We start from the raw sequence: 20,736 nt of genomic DNA on the forward strand, positions 1-20,736 counted from the left end.
GTGGGGCTCAATATCAGCTCAATCTCTTTCCCTCCCTCTCCTCCCTCTTTTTCTCTCTCTACCTCTCTGAAAGACACGCTCTGCCATCTCCACTTTGCTGTCCTTTAGAGTATGCTCCACCATCCGTCTCCCTCGCTATCTGGCCCTTTCTTTTCCCACCTTCCCACATCTTTTTCTCACAATGCATTTAAATGGGGTATTTAGAGATTCCAGCCTTTCTCATTTCTTCACACCTACTCTGAGGTAACCTCAATCCCTCAACAACCCTTTGAAAAGGGAAAATACCCCAATTGCTCCAGAAATAGTTCCCAGGAAATGCATGACAAACACGCAAGGAGAGATTTTTACGACAAACTTGTCCTTGCAACACACAAACACAACAACACAATAACACATCTTGCTTAACTTTCTCACACAATGACCAGATGTTTTTCATGATGTCTTTTTGTTGGTGCAGCACAGAATTGAAATCCACTGTCAGTGCTGCACATGTTGCTGCCCCTGAGACCACAGCAAACAAAATGTGCCATCTGCTAATTAAATGACAATCTAAATGGGGATGTGGTCACATTAATCTGATGTACTCCCAGTTGTTTACAAAGGGTTCAATTCAAATCTGTCACAGCAGCACGAATAGCAGATACATCATGGTCAGCACATATTTACAGTGTGTAATAAGGACGATAATCCACACTAAATAGTTCTTTAAAGAAATTGCTTAGTTATATAAAAAAAAGAAAGATGAAGTCATCTTTAGATGCAACAGTTGATTTGCTGGCAGACTAATCATCAGTTTTCTAAAACATCAGCGATTAATGTCATATTTTGTAGATTTTTTCCACACTGGTGATTTTATCTCATGGTTAAAAAAATCAGAATAGAGCAAGAAATCATTTGCTAAAGATACAGACTGATTTCTGATTTAAATAAAAATAAAGTCTCATGGAAAGCAACAACAAAATAAAATTGGTCCCATGACATTACTGTAAAATCTCAAGCACGACTGCCTTCTTCACCAACATGTAACACGTGAAGCTCAAGTTCAGACACATTCTCAGAGGATTGTTGAGAGACATTGTGAGAAATAACAAACTGATATCGATAATATAACAAAAATGTAACTCTTGCAATGAACTGAACATCACAGATTAATAATACAGTGTAATGGAGTGGCTAGGTTTTGTTTTCAACTGTGGGTTAACATGTTTAAATGTCTGAACACAGGGTCTTCTTACAGTGCAAAGTACTGAACTGGGCATCTTAATTCAATTGTAATTTTGGTAAATGTGAACTTTCAAAACTTTTCTGTCTTCATTGTTTTCTGCCATTCCAGTGATTCTAAAAAGCCCCAACTTTAGCATTTCTATCAATTCTGTAATAATAAGAACAAATGCATTTTTAAAAACACCATAATTAAGAGGGGACAATTTGAAACTGAGGAAATATATGCAAAGTATATGTGATTTATAAAACATTCATGACATTTTATTGTTAATTTGCTTATGTATTCCTAAGAAATGTCATTTTACCATTTAATTGATGCTATCACTGTCTACATGTTTTTAACACAGTCTAAACTGGTCGACCTTTCCAGTGCACCTGCATTTAATTAAGCACTAATTAAACGTCCCTGAAAGCTTGACAGTATGCAGTGGAAAACTAAACACAGTCAGCAAATATCAACTAATGAAAGAGAAAAGGCAAGCTTGTAATTCTTGTAATAGGAAACAAATTGTTTAAAAAAATAAATTACCAAACACTCACAGTCCTTTAGCACCTTAGCATACATCATCACAGAGAAATATTGTGATCAAAAAAAGATTGATTATATGTAGTTTCTATTGTATGACATTTAAATGTGGACAAGTATATTGTTTCTTACGTAATTCTTCTTACATAATTAGAGTGTTTTCTATTTTTCAGACATTCTATTAATTTTTTTAATGAGCCATTTGACAATGTCATTTGGTGGCGCCATGTTATAACATGCAGAAATCTAAACCATATTAAACTCCACCATTTTCTCAACAAAAAGGGCTGTGGCCCAAAAAGGGCTGTGGCCTTGCTGGGGTCTGCCTGGTCAGAAGTGAGTAGTTACATAATATTGCAATGTCAAATGATGTCATTGCTGCTTTGCACATTGTCATTTCATATTTTTGATCAATCGAATCATAATTATTGATAATGATTAGATCTATATTTGATATTGTAGGGAGCAGGGAGTGGTTGCAGAAAAGGTAATTTACTGAGGGTTAGGGTTAGAGTTAGTTACTGAATTTCTGTCATTTACACAAGTGGTTAATTAAAACAATAAGTTTATAATCAAATCAAAAGTTGTAAACAGTTGTCCATTAATTCACAGCATCATAAATTAAGTATTTTTATATAGCAACAGATCTGATACCATGTACAGCCTTCTTTTGCTTTTCAGCACCATGGACAGAGCTACAACCAAACAACACATTACAGCAACACAGAAACTTGTTGAAGTGTGACAGTATAGTGTACATGTGTGTGTGTTTGTGTACGTGTGTGTGTGTATGGGTGTTTGTGTGCATGTAGGTGTCTTACCTAGTCGTGGGTCATACTGCCTCATCTGAACTTCTTCCACGCAGTCTGCTGGAAACCAGCCTGTCCTCCCTTTGACCGTGCCTTCCCAGAAACCTCCTTCCCCTATACTCAGCACTGACACACAGAGAATGAAAGAAGGGAGATCTAAATTAGTCAGATATTGCCATAAAACAAGCTTAGTTGTCATCATTGTGAGGTTATGGAGCCTTTAGAAAGCCTTGGGAAAGAGACAACAAAGGACAAAGACCCCTATAGTAGAGTGAGGTATAAAGGGGTGTGCATAGAAGGAGAGGGGAAAAGGAGGGGTGGGGGGGGGGGGTAGTTTTACAAATGTGTGAAAATATTGGTTTGTAACTTATGTACTCTACTGAACTGCTTGGGTAACATATAGGTTTCATTTTCTTTCATATCAATAAAAGCATTGGGAGTAGGACAGAAAGACAGAAAAAGGACTAAAAAAGTAGAGAAGAAGAAGTTGGAAAAAGATAGAGGGACATGACGAGAGAAAGGGGGAAAAAAAGGAAAGAGATGGTGAAAGAGAGCAAGAGGGCGGGAAGGAGAAAGAGAGAGATTCCTTCTAAGTTCCGCTGTGGTAATTAGAGATGAATGTATAGTTGATATTGATCTTCCCTGCAGGACTGAGCCAGCATGCTCATTTCTACAACACTCATCCATTATCCCAGCAAGCTAACACACACACGCGCGCACTCACACACGCACAGAGAGAGAGAGAGAGAGAGAGAGAGAGAGAGAGAGAGAGAGAGAGAGAGAGAGAGAGAGAGAGAGAGAGAGAGAGAGAGAGAGAGAGAGAGAGAGAGAGAGAGAGAGAGAGAGAGAGAGAGAGAGAGAGAGAGACTCCTCAGAGATCACCAGCTGGAACTGAAGCTTTGCCTGAGTGAGCCCTTCTTCTAAACTGGTTGCTAGGATACGGCAGTATGATGTTGCAGACAGCCTGTTAAATGATGTAGTCTACTTCCTCCAAACTATATTCTACTCTGGCATGGGGACATGTCACGATGATGTAACCTGGAGGCCAGCATGAGAAGCAGCCAACAGGACGTCCTCGTAAGTGACACAGATCATTTTCTCCAGGACCTACTACTGCACTATGCCCATATCTTACTTACCCTTAAACGCAAGTTCATCTGAATCCTGTTCAGAGACCCACATGCAGAAACACAATGTCATCAGTCATATTTAAAAAAGCCTGGTTGGAAACATTATGTATATAAATCTCAAAGCATCCCCTCTCCAAGTTTTTTCCTGGCTGACTGTTGTCTCTTATCCAAGCAGGGAGGCTAATCAAGATATCATCCTACTGTACATTGAAACAAAGCATTTGATCATAGCCTATGAACGCACTCTTAAAAAAAATAAAATAAAGACATAAATTCATTCATGGACTTGAAATGCAAATCTAGAAAACCACAACATGTCTAGTCTCTGCGAGGCTCAACATACACTAGCTTAGCGAGATACAGCAGGTAAAAGGGTAGAATGGCTGTTTATCGACTCACGGTCGTAAAACAAACATGACACTCAGCACACGGAGGATGCATGGACTGATCCCCCTCTCTGATCTCAGCTTAACACAACTTTACCCAGCCTGTCTCCTGAGAACAAACTCTCTCTCTGTCTGTCTTTTCCTCTTTTAAACCCTTTATACTCTCTCTCCCTCTCCCCACTAAACACCTCTTTCTCACACAGTCCAACTCTCTATGTTTCTGAATGATCTTCTCCATCCCTCTCTTTGTCTCTGTCAGTGTGCCTGTCTATACTGTAATGGTGTCCCTGCAGTAGACAGGTGTCGGCTGTGCTCTCTGTTCCCCATTGACAGAAATGAAAGAAAAGGTGAGACCTCTGATTGATCTTCTAGGCCGCCCTCGCACACTTCCCTCACTCCCTTCTTCCCCCAACTACTAATCCATTTCTGGTCCCTGACATCAGGGCCTGACGATATAGACAGAATCGACCACTTATCTATGCAAGCAAAATTCACACAGTATATGCATGTCAAAAAATATTTTATATATCTGAAATATCTAAATTCACCTGGTTACACTGTAGATAATTACAATCACACACAAACATCCCTTTCAATTTAACTTTAAACACACCCAGATGCTGAAATCATGCCGATTAATTGCTCGCCTGTGAGGTCAACAAAAGGTTGTTTTAAAATGCACAAATACAACATACTCCCATTCCCACACTCACATAGAGATATATTAATACATAACATGTAATAATCTTCACAATGCCCTCCGCGTGTGAGAGCACAGAGACAGCATAAACACACAGAGAGAAGATAAACACAGCAGACAAAATAGCACTGCCACTCTTACACTATAAGTTAATAAGTCCTTTATCAAAATACACATGATAATTATTTTGGTTAAATTACAGTGGTTGAGACATACAGTGTAGCTAGATCTTTTTCTACAGGCCAAATAGCTTTCATGGTGCCACATGAATTGGCTTTACAGTAACTACATCTAACACAAATGCACACACACCACATGCATGTATGCAATATGCCCACACAGCAAATAGGCATGTGTATAGTACACATGCCCTAACATGTACTTAGAGAGTTCCCTGCTGTTTGAGTAACCTCTAACTTACACAGCCACTCAGTTTTGGTGCTGGCCAACACTGTGTTGGCATGACAACTGTCCCTGTCAATTAGATGTAGGCTCATAGGAACCAAATAGCAGGAAGGAACTTAAACAGTGCATGTGTGCGCAGGTGGATTTCCAATGTGTGTGCCGTGATGATGTTTTCTTCCAACCAGACTACACTGGGACAGATGCCAGGTAGCAACTATAGCCCTACTTGCAGATTTTAGAGGGTTTTTTTCTGCCACAAACATTCACACTCAATAAGCCACAAAAGTAAAACTTAAGTAAAGAAAAAGAGTGTTTCATTGTTTGTATTGTTGGTCTTTTTTGTGTCCATATTAGATCGTATGTAATACAATAAGACAAGCCAGAAGTTATTGTATGAAAAAGCAAAAACATGTAATTTCTCAGAGTTAAGGGTTCCTCAGACAAAACGATTAAAACTCCAAAGTTTGCAAGAAAAGAACATTGAAAAGTAGTGACTCCAGAGCTTTGTGGTTTGATTACATTCAAGAAAGCACATTTGGGGTTTGTAACACTTATTTGGCAGCAGTCTCAGACTACTGGTGACTCTACTCACTAATCTAATTTTTGAAGAAAAAATACTTTAAAAAGTCACCCCGCAAACACTGTTATGAACTATGTAAAGTAAACTAATGTATAGTTTTCTATGATTCAAGACCATAAAATGCAAGTAGCACTTGCAGTAGCTCTGTCTGGGAGTCTATATTACATGTGCGTTATATAACTAGAAACAACCCAAATTTAGAATTTAAATACAGAAAGACAGGTAAGGGCATTGAAAATTGCTTTTAAGGTGCCAATTGTTCATACTGAATAGACATTTTATTTTAAACTTAATTTCTGAGATTTGAGACATAGGGACTCAAGAGCTGGATCCCAGTATCAAAATGAAGAAAGCAATTATTCCTTTAATGGGTATCTCTTGTATAAATAATTGTCTTGAAGAAATGGCATGAACAATAGCTGAGCTCCAGCAGGAAAAGAAAGACACTTAGATACTGTCAGCGGTATTCATGAATACACTGGAGACTGAAGAATGTCTTTAAGAAGAGCTGCTTCAGTGCAAAACAAATTCTTCTTTCCCTACTCTGTTCCTCTCACTATGGAGGTCTATTGGGGCTTAACTAAACACCAGTTCACTACACCTCAGCTGGACCCTCTATGGCACAATAAAAAAGTCAGCTTGTATGACTACAAGGAGTGACCTGCCATGCTGATTCATAATCACCTCTACAGGTAAACCATGGGGAGCAAAGACACAGCATATGTTGGTATACTTGCACACACACTTTCCCATGAACATTCACTCACATACATCATTACACACATGGCTATAAACTGAGTAGTCAGTTTATTATGTACATTTGTTTTAGCTACTAGAACAGCATTCATTTGTCTCGGAATAACTTTACTAATGACTGGATAAGCTGTACGAGAATATTGTGAGTGGAGTTTACTTAATTGTGCATTTGCTGTAGTTTCAAGAGTACCACAGGCATTTTTCTGAAATCATTTGATGAAGACATGTGCCTTGAGATGTGATGCATTTTTATGGTGGAAGGGTGTATATACGGAAGCCATAATGGACTAAGACATGGTCATCAAAAATGTTAAAATATGCTGTCTTGTTTGGTGGGTATCAGACACCTTAATCTGCTAATGTGTGCTGAAACACACAACCACTCATCCACTACAAGCCTGTGCTGTTAATGTCTTGTCTTGTCTACATGTATATCACACAGCAGTCATGTGACATATAGTTTTGTGCAGGGTGTACAGTTTACTGAAATAAACTGACAACTCAGAGTGTAACCAGTGTTTCATTACTGTAAATAAACACTCACTGCATCAATCAATGTAAATTAATGACTTCTCTCTGTCTGTGTCAGAGACAGACAAAATATAACACATTACCACTGAAAATGTCCAGTGTTCATGTGTACTGTACTGTAAGTCACAGTAGATTACCACAGCAGATTGTATACTATAGCACCTATACAGGGTCATTAAGGAAAATCCCTAAGCTTACATAGAAATAAAAACAAAACAAAAACAAAGCATGAAATGTGACCAGCAGCATAATATCAAGTCCCAGACAATGAAACAAAGGAAAAGCATGTGACAGAAAGAGGTTTGCATTCAGCAATCACAAAGAGAGATGAGAGGCAGCTAAAGACAGAAGCTGACAAAGGGAAAGAACTATGTTTCGACAAGCGCCTGGTTATTCATGACTGTCCAAGAAGTCTGCTGTGAAAAGTCTGCTACGGTATACGGTGTGTGTGTGTGTGTGTGTGTGTGTGTGTGTGTGTGTGTGTGGGCGTGCATACGTAACTTCTGAGTTTCGCCCTTGGATAAGTCAGTCACGACTCCTGGTTCAAAAATAGCATCAATGAGGATGCAGAGCTATTTATACTCTTCACACACCGTGCCTGCAAGCTTCAATGCATCTCTGCTCGAGTGAATGTGTGTGTGTGTGTCTGTCTCTGTCTGTATGTACATGATGACCGATTGAGCTCATTTGAATCCTTGCTTTGCTTTGCTCTATTGCTTTCAGCTGAGTCACTCATTTCTTTATAGCAGTCTTCTTGTCTTTGTTTCTCTGTATACTGAGTAACCACACACACACACACACACACACACACACACACACACACACACACACACACACACACACACACACACACACACACACACACACACACCAATACAAACACATGCAAGCACTCATACAGACTGATGGTAACTGCCATTCATGAATGAGTGAATGAGTGACAGTTGGTGAGGTAAAGACTTTTCAGGACACAAAAATATTTTTCCAGATAACAGTGAGTGCATCAAACTCCTGTATTTGCCTGCAGAAACAGACAATAAAGGATGCAGCTGTGCTGAGAGGCTGATGGCTTCCTGCCACTGATGCACTCACACTGATTCAGAAAGAGATGCCATAAAAGACTTGCCAAAGCCAAAATACAGCTTGATTTCCATAAAATGCCACAATAGGATTAGATTTGCTGTGAGAAACATGGGGAAACTGCACATATCTGATGTCATACCAAATGGAAATATTGTGCTGTATTATTACATAGCAAAATTAAACATGGGAAATAATATATTGGGGGCATGATTTACCAGTTTGTGCAAGTATTTAATTCTTCACTGCCAAATGAATTTTGTTGTGGGCATTGTGCATCACGCCACTTCAATTTGTTTTTTTAGACTTTGCATACTATTTTAAATGTTTTCCATTTCATTGCTCTACAGATATTATCTCTCACCTGCCTTTTCATTCTTCCAGTGTCCACTTTTTTTTACTGTGGTCTTAAGACAGAAATAAAGTATAGCACTTAAAAGCATCACATTTTAACTAATGATGTAAATTTTCTGCAGCAATACTCCACAGTTGCATAAAGCAGATGCAAAGCGAAGCAATGACAGCAATTAGCAACGTAGCTGGTAGACACACCTGATTACTTGTCCTTGATAGCACCTACTTAGACGTGCATTTTGAGAATAAATAACCTAGAGCTGCCTGACGAAACAGTAGGCTTTTTTCATTATTCTGTTACTGCTCCCTCGCTTCATGCCCAGTGCTCTGCTCCTCAGTTTTCTGTTTCTCTCTTATAAAGTTATAAAAGTTATTTAAAAAAGCATTTTTCACTTACATTTTTTAATTTTCTGTTACCTATTTGAATACAGCACCTTTTGCTTTTGATTTTCAGCAGCTCAAGCAAAAATGCTTACAGTTAACACAAGTGATGATATATGTCCGATATATTTAAATTCTATTTAATTATGCAGTTAACAAATATAAACACATCAAGGTTACAGATCCCAATCATTCAGTCTCCACATCAAGTGATCCCATCTGTGGTCGTGAGCTCTGGGTTAGCTTTCTTAATGATGCTATACTGAAAACAATTGACAGGGCTTCTTGTGTTTGCTTGTATGTGATGTACAGTAAGGAATTTGCTGAGTAAGGCTTTTCTGAATAAACAGTATGTATCTCAGCCTATATTGCCGTGTGTGTGTGTGTGTGTGTGTGTGTGTGTCTGTGTGCGTGTGTGTGTGTGTGTGTGTGAAACAGAGAGTGTGTAAAGGTGAGTGTGGAGAGCATTCCAATAACCAGAGTGGAGCTGTTATTAGATTTGGATTCCTGCACTCTTTATTAAACCTCAGTTCAATCCAATGTAACAGAGAGAGAGCAGAGTTGCATCTTTATGAAATAAGGGGACACAATCAGAGACACTAATATGCACCTACACACACACACACACACACACACACACACACACACACACACACACACACACACACACTTATACCCGACAAAGAAGATTGGGGAGGGGGTGATGGGTGGGGTGGGGTGGGGGGGGGGGGACTTGAGCAGCAATGCAACATGGCTGGTTGTGATAATCTGTGATATACAAATGAGAGAATACACGTTAGTGATCTGCAGGGAGGTTAAAGAACACATTGAACATAAAAACACAAATAAGAAGTGATTTATAAGGGCAGAAAAATATGTTCAATGAAAAGGATGGAGGTGGACATGGATAAGGAGAATTAGAGGTGGCTTACACATAAGACAATGGTGTGGAAAGGGGTGAGTAGACCCAAGAGTAGACACAAGGCTAGATGAAATAGAGAGCCAATAAATAGGAAAGAGGAAAGAGGAAAAGAAAGAGAAAAGGAAGAGGGATAATCACATGGCTCTGAGTTAAATGTGTGCTGTGGTATGCTGCCTGTTCGTCCTCACAGGACTTCTTTTGCTGAGGAGAGGGCGAGGGAGTGGTGCAGTCTCGACCTCATCAGTATTCAACTGAGAGATAGTCAGAGGGGGAGGGGGGGGAGGGGGTGAGGGAGGGAGGGGGAGAGAGAGAGAGAGAGAGAGAGAGAGAGAGAGAGAGAGAGAGAGAGAGAGAGAGAGAGAGAAATACAGATTTCACAAGTTTAAAGAAAAAATAATATGGAAACAAAGAGAAACTGCTTTTTGTGAATGTCAGAAGAAAGTGTGGAGCAGTGGAAGAAGTCTGCAGAAAAGGAGAAAAAGAGAGGAGGGCAAGAGTGTTGTAGATTACAGTAGGAGGAGAAGAAGGAAGAAGAAAGGAAAAAAGGAAAACTCCCAAGCTGACTCAGAGGGATCCCTCTTCTCTTCTCTTCTCTTCTCCTCCCTCCCTCCCAGGCTTGAGGGGAACTACATGGCATTCCTCCTCTTTGATTCTCACTTGATTTTTATTCCATCTCTCATTCTCTCTCTTCTTCTGTATCAACACTCAGGTGGAGACAGAAATAGAACAGCCTACCTGATAGTTACCCTGTGTCTTGGCTTATTTTTATTTTTTTACACCAGGGCAATATTTCACAAAAGCCTAGCTCTGAGGGTATTGAAGTGGGAGGAGAATATATTAAACACAATAATGATTTATTACTGACCTACATCTAAACATGGACATACACTGATGGAAAAATCATGTATGGATGTTATCATCTACTACACTGACCAGCGAGGAACAAAAAATGTGGGACCTTCTATCAGAGTATGCTAGTGATTGATTAGCTGTGGTCCAGCCATTGATTGTCTGTTGATTATTAATAGATCAGTGATAAATTGTTTGTTGTTGAGTCGTTAATCACACATTTAATCGTTTGATTGACTAGCTGGGGTGTCACAGAAATGATGGTGTTTATGCCATGATAAATGAACATGCTCTAATGAGCTAAGCAGTCTCCATGCCCCAGCCTCTGCTACATATTATTACACGACACAAAAAAAAAGCTAATTTCTGATTGCATGTGGCAGCCTGGGAGCTGGAATGGCGAATAGTTATGAGGCTGAATTCAAGGACATTAATAAAAAGGATAGCCTCAAAGGTATCCTTCCATCGCTGTTTGTATTTAATTTCAGGGAGACTCTGTGCACATTTGGAAAGAAACCTTAACAAGAAGAGGTCAAGACACAAGCCTCTTAAAAACTTGTAAAAAGCTTCTCTACCTGACACTACCAGGTAAGGACATGACCTTTACATTCACATTTTCACACCCATGATCACAAAACACGTTGTCACTGTGCACGGCAGAAATCGCCTGTTGCTAAAAACCCATCATTCAGTTCAGCCCCACCATCTCTGTGTCCAACTCAAACGATGTGCGTCACATTGTACATGATAGAGTGATTGTAAGTCAAAAGAGGATCAGTCTTTCTGTTGAATATGTATCCACATCAGTCAATGGTTCCTGTTTATGCAGCAGTGTTCCTTTTCATGTTTATTCATATACTGATTAACTCTGCAACTGCTGTTTCTGCTGTTTCTGATTAGCATTTAGTGTAAGGCTACATCTCAGTAAATTAGATGTATGTTAGGGAAGCATGGGCAAGTGTGGGATGATTCTGTGAGCTAGGGTGCATCGTATTGACATCTTTTGGAGACAAAAGAAAAAACCCCAGAAAGGATGAGAGTGTAATAGGTGGACAGGTGGCGTGTTCAGCAGGGAGTAGGTAGGTGTGTGGGTGGGACTTTGCACCCTGCTGCTACTCTGATTGGACAGCTAGAAGGTGAGCTGTGACATCAACGTCCTTGCCTTAGGCTTGTGGCCCTGTCCAGTATCAGTAACACACACACACACACACACACACACACAAGTATGACTGAGTGAAATCTGTTGATAAACTGACTAGCCCCAGGTCCCTACTGTGATAACACTGATTTCTCCTGGGAAACATGAAACACACACAAAACTTTCAACCCAAACACACTTTTCAAACACACTTTCCTCAAATGTCCCCATGCACATAACATAATGCTATTAGACATATTTGTTGTCATCCAGGATTTTCTAGTGGAAGGCTGATAAGGAGTATGAGAGTATAAGTATATATTTAAGTATGATATATTTTACCCAGCTTCCCTTGTAGCTACTATTTTCTCATCTATAGATATATGATCCATAGATTAGAAAAGTGCTAAACATTTACTTGACTGGATGTGACTAGCTGGCACAGGAAGTACTCAGTGATACGGTGCATAGACCCTATCCTGGAATGCCAGTCAAGGTTATCAATTTGAATAGCCATCTCTATCATTTTTTTATGCCCTCCGGCACATGTACAAAGACTTCCAGACTTAAAATGAGTTATTTTTATGCAGGCAACATTTGGTAGGAACACCACTACGTACTATCATATTTTAACTGCATGCATTCTTAATTAAAGTGCATCAAACACAGTGACATGGTATCAAAATGTTGGTTGTTTAAGTGATGTGGTTTTGTGCTGAGAAGAGTAAATGCTGCAGGTATACTGAGATACCACACTAAGTTAATGAAGTGCAAGTAAATAAGAAGAAGGCACAGATACAGTTAAAAAGCTAAATTAATGCATAAAAAAACTAAATAGGCATGAGCATAATGTACAACAGAAAAAAAATGTATTAGGGTGTTCACCTGGGTCGGTCCACTTTAACTGTGCCAAGAAAATGCGGGTTTCACTACAGCCTCACCGCAGGGATAACAGTGGCAAGCCGTGCTGCTGCGGTCCTGCTTACTGACTGCTGCCGAACCATAACACCCCCCCCCCCAAAAAAAACAAGCAGGGTGTTGCCAAGGGCGTGGCTTTGGTTTTAACTTTGGTAGGGACATTTTTGTTGGATGGCCAAAATAATTGTGTACTTGCTCTCTATCCCCATGCTCATACACATAAAAAGCCCAACTGTGCTAAATATTTACTATACTGAATACTGTATGCATTTTTACATTTTATTTTATCGATTGACTACTGAACTATAAATCTGAGAAAATAAAATAAATATTTAAAATTAACATCATATCATATCATATCATATCATATCATATCAACAAATGTTAAATTAAATAAACAGATAGAAACCTGTAGGTAACATGCTCTGTTTATATCAACTAAATGCTGCAAGGTTTTCAGGCCTCACATCTGTCTTTCTTTCAGTTTGTGGATTTGGGTGACACAAGTCAAGTGTTTCATGATAGGGCCAAGGTAATGCACAAACCTCTTTAAATCATCTTAAAAATGTTTTATTCAACTTTTGAATTTATGGCTAGATCTTTCACTACGACATCAGAGCTCACCTGTGAGACTGCAGCTCACCTGTAAACCACTGGGACGTGATGTGGAAAACTTGAGCATCTGTTCCATCAATTTGGTTATTGAATACATGTTACTTTGTGTAAGTCTTTCACTCTTTATCATAATAGTGCAGTTTTTTGCAGAAAACACACAAACCTTGCAAGTCTGAAGAGAGCTGATCGTTAGCTTTGCGTGGAGTTTAACAGCTAGATTGATTGAGATTGGTAAAAATATTGGTAGGGACAATCCAGAAACCTTGATATTGGTAGGGACACATGCCTACCGCCCATATCCAAATTGACGTCCATGTCTGTTGCAGACTCAAAGTGTGTGTACTGGAGATCAGAGAGAAAACTATTTTTTAAAGTCTGTGTTCAGCTCTCAGTACTTTTGTAACTTCTAACTGAATCTCTGTGGTTTCAATCTAAACTTTATTTCCTTTGTTTCTGTTTATACTTCAGATATCTGCCTTATTTTCCTGACTGCTCTCAGTCATATCAGAGGCCAACATGTCTTGCTTTTGTGTCTTCATATAAGAAGCTTTTAAATAAAGAAATGACAAAAGATTTTTATAGAAGAATTTATGAAAATCTTTTGAAAATGAACTGTGTTTATAACCGAATTAGTGGAACTTCATTAGCAGCACTATTCTTAAATAAAATCAGTTTTAAACAACAATGTCTGGAGATATTAGGAGCTGTTTTTCAGTGAATCAGTTAAAAATAATTCTAGGAGGAAGAGTACAAGCAGAAACAGCCACAATAATATGTTTGAAGAAAAGCTGTAGACAACAGGCTTACTGCATTTTCAGGGCACCTCCATGTAATGGAAAAACACTGGCAGCATGCCAGCTCAACTCGAGTGCTCCCAGCATGGCTCAGCGCGATTACCCCAAAAACAATGGAAAAACGCCATATGTTGCATGTACATGTATTTGTGTGTAGGTGTACGAGAAGGAAGGACAAGGGGAAACAGACAGAAAGGGCAGCCAGAAAGATATATAGAGAGAGACACTTCTTCCATATGTGCCTCAGATATTAAGACAGCTGGTTGCTGAATACTTGAAGGATGATGTTTATCTAACTTGTGGGAGGCAATTACTTACACTATGCTGCACAAAGGCAAACACATAAACAGACACACACATACACATTAAGACACACGTGCACACCTTACACAGAGACAGACAGACAGGGTCAAATTTCATGCTACTACCACACAGAGAGGAAGTCTAATTAATTCACCCTAAGCTCACTGCGGGCAACTAACAATGATATTTAGTCTAAATTCAACACTTAACACACAGGCTCTCATCCACACTCATTTGCAAGAAGCAGATAAAAAGAGAACATGGAAGAATATTTCTAAAAATCACAGAAATAATATGCAGGTAAAAATATTGTTTCTTACAACAAATAGGTTTTTCTTAAACTCACTAAATGTGTAATTTGATCATTTTTATTTCTGTCTTAAATGATATGTCAGAACTGTAAAGGACGTAGTACCTGTTGCTTGGTAACAGAAAAATGCATATGGATTTTTGTCTTAACAATAGCAAGCTGTGTGGTCAAAAATATACATTGTGCACTGCTTCATCTGTAAAGTCTACTGGTTCTGGTCCTGGTTCTAAACATATATGCACATCAGTGTACATATATGTTTAGCTATTGTTGGATATTAATTACACAAGAGGAGAAGCATATCTTCAGAAAATGTATTCAACAGGAGGCTTTTACAGTTATATAGCAGGTGTTCAGTATTCCAACATTAGTGAGTAGATAAGCAGATGTGTCTATCCACAGATAAAAACAGCAGTAATAGCTGCTCTCTGAACCTCTGTGAAGCTAGACATGCAATAATACATTAAAACCTAGTATACTGTATGTGTTGTGTTTGTGTTGCTATAGCTGGTCCAGGTATCCTCTACTGCCCATATCAGCGTTAATATTCTGCACACACTGGGTGCGGCCAAACTCCATTAATCATGTTTGTGAATGTTTAATCTCAACGTTACTTGCGCTGCTTTCATTTTCATGGCTGTCTGCAAGATTTATAATGGCGTTTGGAGATGGTGCATGTGGTGTGTGTGTGAGATGTAATACACTGTTACGGAAGCATGCTCTTAAATGTGTCACCTTGTTGAGGAGAAGAATGTCCTGAACGTGCAGTTAATATTCCCAGAGGGGAACCAGCGTGTATACACACATCTGTTTCTTTGAATGTGTTTGTGTGTTCTTGTGTGTGTGTGCATGTGTTTATTTGTGTGTCATTGAGTGCGTGTGAGTGTACACACAAGTGTACAAAAAGCTTGACCAGGTTAGGGTGGCATGTGTCCCTGTTTGTTACCATGGTGACAGTAAGTGGCCTTTCAAGAGATGTCCATCCGGATGATGAGATCAGATTACATCAATGAAGGGAAAGAGCAGAAACAAACACAGGGGTGAGCAGGGGAATGAGTATAAAGAGAGGATGCTAGAGGGTGGGGTATGTGCCTGGGGGATCTGTTAATGGAGTGTACCAAAGGGATCATCAAACACACACACACACACACACACACACACACACACACACACACACACACACACACACAAACACACAAACACACAAACACACAAACACACACACAAAAAAAATCTGATAATCTTAGAAGCACCCATTTCTTTGAATTGCCATCAAGGACATAAACACACACACACATATACACTCTCAGATACATACACACCCACCCAGTGATACCAAGTGCATGCTAGTTATGTGGTCCAGTGGCAGTCAGTGAGTGAGGAAGGACAAACAGATCTCATTACCTCAGACGAACAATCTGCTTGGAGAGCTGGATGTGGATGACCCTGCTAAATGGCCGACAGGGTGTCTAGAGACATTGATCTCAGACAGCAGACCAATGGACTAACAATCACTGAGTGAAGCCTGGGAGTTTTCCAAGTGGGTCTTCATAATGTTGGACCAGTTAGATAAACATGTGCTGGTGGGCTCTAGTATTTGATTCAGTCAATGTAACTAAGCAAACATTTCAAGCTAATCTACTGCTGTAAATAGGAGCTATACTGTATGTGCATCTATCAGTGCTAATCTATGTGAATGATGAAGGATGAAAAAGTGGAGTCATGTTTCGTTGTTGACAACCATAAAAGTTATCATAATCTCAGATATTATTTTTTCTTAAATTGACACTATAGATCAACATTGTGAATTTGAAAATAATCCTGAAATTTTTCAGTAATCTGTGTCAAAGGATATAGTTTTAAGATCTCCTGCTGCTACATGGAACACTTGCCTCATACATCCACATAGCAGAATTGTAAATAACTAATTTTGTATTTTTCTCAAGTTACATTTTTAACCACTTTGTCACCCTTCTTAAAAAAACAACTTTATTTTACCTTTGTCTTCATCATCATCAGTGTCATTAGAATCATCATCATCATCATCATCATCGTCATCATCATCATCATCGTCATCATCATCATCATCCTCGTAACACATGTTGTTTGCTATAAGGCATCACATAAATTGATAAAATGTTTTGTTTTTTTTTACAATCAAAATTAAATGTATGTGTACTGTTAAGCTACAAAGACAATCCAAAGAAGCGTACACTACTGTATGCTACTGCATTGAGTGCAATTATTATGGAATGTCTACAGGAAATAAGACAGAGTTTGGACTTTTCTATTTGGGTTATTGTACACTGCCAGAAACCTGCCGTGCTGTGGAGAAAACAAACACAAGCTTCAAAACAAAGCTATTTAAACTGCTTACTCTCATCACATTTTGTAACTTTCTCCACTAGAATTATGATAAGTATCTTGCAGTGGGCAATAACCAACTAACAATCACATTGTCAAGGATTTCATGTAAGGATAACTGTACCAGCTAAGCATAAAGGGAATAATATTGTCCAAAAAAACAACTAATTGGGAAATGTTACTGTATTTACCATTTGAGTCCAGATCATCTTCCTTCACTACCAAGTATAGAAAACAAGAAATCATTATTTTGTGCAACTCTAAAATGACCTAAACATGACTGGGAATGTGCTACAGTCTACTGCTAAGAACTAAAATATGTCCATCATTTGAGCAAAATCAATGGTCTTCATTAAACTACACAGTGTGACATATCTTTCCCTGTAGTGCATACAATAGTTAATGCCCCAACAGGCCACCAATCTGTCCTACTAACAAGAGAGCTAATAGACAGTTATGCTAATGCTCGCATACAATACATGAGCATGGATGCTAATATACGTCACAACACATAAACTCACCCAGAAACACAGACACATTAATTAATGACATTTACCCAGTCTGATCTCATCATAAATATGCTCATCTGGTATGCCTGGTGATTAAAAAGAATGTGAGGATGTTAACAGAAAGACAAGAGATGAATGTATGAGTGACCGTGTGAACATGTGTTTGAAGGGGGGGGGGTAATTATCTAACTATAAATTTATATAATCAGCATGATTATAATCTTCACTTGAGGCTAATCACAATCCCTGAAGGTGTAGATGATTCTCATTTGTTTGTCACTTTTATCAGGAGGAAGAGACTGGAAAACAGTAAATCCTTCTTTTTCCCCTTCTTCTGCTGGCCTTACCTCCTCTTGTCCGCCATTGCAAATGAGCCCTATTACTATTAGCAACTCATCCATTTATGAATGCAGATTAGATGGAATGCATTATGTATCAAACCAAGGGTCATCCATCCCTAAAGAAAGTGGCTTCTTCAGCCTGGACTCTGTGTGCCGTGAGGGCTGGTCATTCTCTGCCACATCAAATGCACTAAACACAATTTGGTTACCAAAACAAACCTTTCACATAAAACTAAAACTGTTTGGTCTTTAAACTGTTCAACAATCGATTGACATCAATGATGTATTTCTCAGTTTATATTCCAAGATTACAGAAGCATAGAGAATGCCACACAGTAATGGTTATGATGGTCAGTGTTGCATAACAAAGCCAGATGGTTTACTTGGCTGGGCCATGGTGCTGGCAGCCATGTGACTGTAAGCTTGTTTCCTGCATGGCCAACAAGAAAGAACGGCAAAACACTGTGTTCACATTAGTGGCAGGGTTACGGATTCAGCTGCACTGACAGAAAAGCCACTGACAGCAGATCCATTCAGTAGATGGAGGCATTCTGGCTGCTGTTGAGTCATCACATTTCCAATAACATTTGTGTCAACATCAGTATGTATCACAGTTTCAGACAATGCCCTATCATTGGTTTTTGTTCAGCAAAAAACAGTCTGAGTCTGAATTGTTTATCATCTTTTTTTGTAATACCAGTGCAATTTTGCCATAAAACAGACTAAGGTAAGGAAGAGATATTAGAGCATACAGGAGGAGGTCCATTGGTAAAAGTTTGTAGTGTCAGAGAAACTGGGAGGCAAGCCAAACATGTAGGAAAGGGTGGTAATACTTCCCCAAGTATCCAGGCAGCGAGAAAAGCGTTTTGTCAATGGATTTAGACTAATGTCTATGTGTTGTATGCTATTGAGTGTTTCAGAAAAGAGTGTGTGAGTGTGAGTGTGAGTATGAGTGTGTTGTGCCTGTTAGCCAAAATCCAAATTGAAATTCCAAATTGACCCTTAATCTGTACTTCCTGTACCTCTGTAGATCTTAAAGCAGCATGAGGGATCTCAGCATGAGTGTGGCTGCTCTCTCTCTGGCCTTTCTGAGGACATGAGGGAACTGTTTCCATTAAGCTAATGTGGGTTTGATCCACGGTGATGTATGTGAAGTGGCAGGATGTAGGGTGTAGGGTCAATGAGGAGCTGGGTGTCTGTGGACAGGTGATAAGAGGAGCTGTTGTACGTTCAGGGGGAAGCACTCTCAGGGAGGAAGAAGGTGTGTGTGTGTGCATACCAACAACCAAAAGCACATGGGACCTGTTTGAATTTGCATGCCCTCTCGTTGAAGTTATCACAGATTTATACTGAGATTGTACATATATCTCAAGTGGATTCAAACAGGGCCAAGGACTAATTGCTACATTGTCGGTGTAAGGTTAACACACTGAAGTGTATGGGAGAGATACAGGGTGAGAAGAATATTATGGAGTTTACCTTCTACGTCATTACAGTCATAGTCTGGAGTGAAGCATGGATGGAGACAAAAGCACACACACAAACACATAAAAGCAAAGCCACTGCAACTCAGAACAGCAGAAAACAGCACATTTACAAAGTGAGTGAAATGATAATTCACAATGTCAAGCTCAAAATGATGCTGAAATGACTTTCAGGTTAAAAAACATTACATAACTGCTTTGCAGCCAAAAATGTAGTGAAGTAATGGGGTGCTTTGTATCTGAAAAGAATGCAAGCATAGGAATCTCTGCATTTTTATTTTGCAGCTAAACCAACTCTGACAGTCAGGCAAGCCACATGTAGTCATGGACTTCACTTCATGGAGATCCTAAGCATCACTAGTGGTGATGTTAGAGAGCTGCTGACATGCTATGATATACAGCACATTAATAGAAGTAGTGTCAAATAGTAGTGGTTAAAGCAGTAGTAGTGAGACAATAAAATCTGTAGTAACGTACATAATAGTAGACAACCTACCTTTGACCCTCTCTCCACGGTTGAGTTGGATCTCTCCCTCCCCCTGTGGTGTGTAGGGCTTGACTACGATGAAGGTACGTCCTGGGACAGCACTGTAGAGTTTACGTTTGGGCCCACGGGGGCCTGTCAGCACTGGAGGGGTGTGATGAGGGGGGCTTGGGTCTCGCTGCACTGAGCCGGGGCTGTAAACAAACACATAGGTTACTGTGGTGATTCCAGGGAGCTGGTAACTGAAGCCTGTGGTTACCGACATGGTCGTCAGTGGGACAGCAACCTGGTGACACCCCCTGGTTTGTACGGTGGCCAGGGAGAGATTCATAAACAAGTTCCAGTGCCTGCCGATCAACAGTCAATAGTCAGTGTTCCATGGTAAAGTCAGAAGAGGAGAGTACACTCCTCCCAACCACTCTCTCCCCCTCCTCCTCTTCTTATTCCCTCTCTTCCTTCCTTAATAGCACAGACGATATCCTCCTTGCTCCCTTCTTCCCTCTCCTTCTACCTCTCCCCTCTCCCCCGCATCCTAACCAAGGTAAAAGCAAAAATGTTTAACCGCAAGAGGGACTGCACTGTTTTCTTCTCTGTGTGGGTCTGTCAGATCCGTCTGGAAGACCCCCTTAGTCAAACACATCCTGAGTTGGGGCTCCGGCAGAAGCCCCCATCCAGTTAGGCAGAGAGATCCCCTGTGTGTCCCCAGTTCCAGCTGCTCCAGGCTGGGCTACAGATCCTGCCACGTCCTTGGGTCCTGGTTCTCCTGCTGTGGAGGAGAGAGGCTGGGTCTGCTCCCCGACTCCAGCTCCCTCTCCCAGGAGTCCCGCCGTGTCTGCCTTCCCT

General features: G+C 39.9%; 1 protein-coding gene across 7 annotated transcripts in view; it reads right to left on the reverse strand.

The window, feature by feature from the left end:
* Positions 1–20,736, reverse strand: part of shank3a (SH3 and multiple ankyrin repeat domains 3a) — a 206,606-nt gene that overhangs the window by 38,897 nt on the left and 146,973 nt on the right. For all 7 annotated transcript variants that reach the window (XR_008321421.1, XR_008321422.1, XR_008321423.1 and 4 more), the window contains 2 exons: positions 19,906–20,087; positions 2,572–2,685 (listed from right to left, as the gene is read on the reverse strand). Coding sequence is in view for 4 of the 7 variants with exons in the window: in XM_053319406.1 (XP_053175381.1) it covers positions 2,572–2,685; positions 19,906–20,087 (296 nt within the window). In the remaining 3 variants the exon portion in view is untranslated. The remainder of the gene's footprint in view (positions 1–2,571; positions 2,686–19,905; positions 20,088–20,736) is intronic.

Source organism: Scomber japonicus, chromosome 5, assembly GCF_027409825.1.
Source record: "Scomber japonicus isolate fScoJap1 chromosome 5, fScoJap1.pri, whole genome shotgun sequence".
In the NCBI taxonomy this organism is placed as follows: domain Eukaryota; kingdom Metazoa; phylum Chordata; class Actinopteri; order Scombriformes; family Scombridae; genus Scomber; species Scomber japonicus.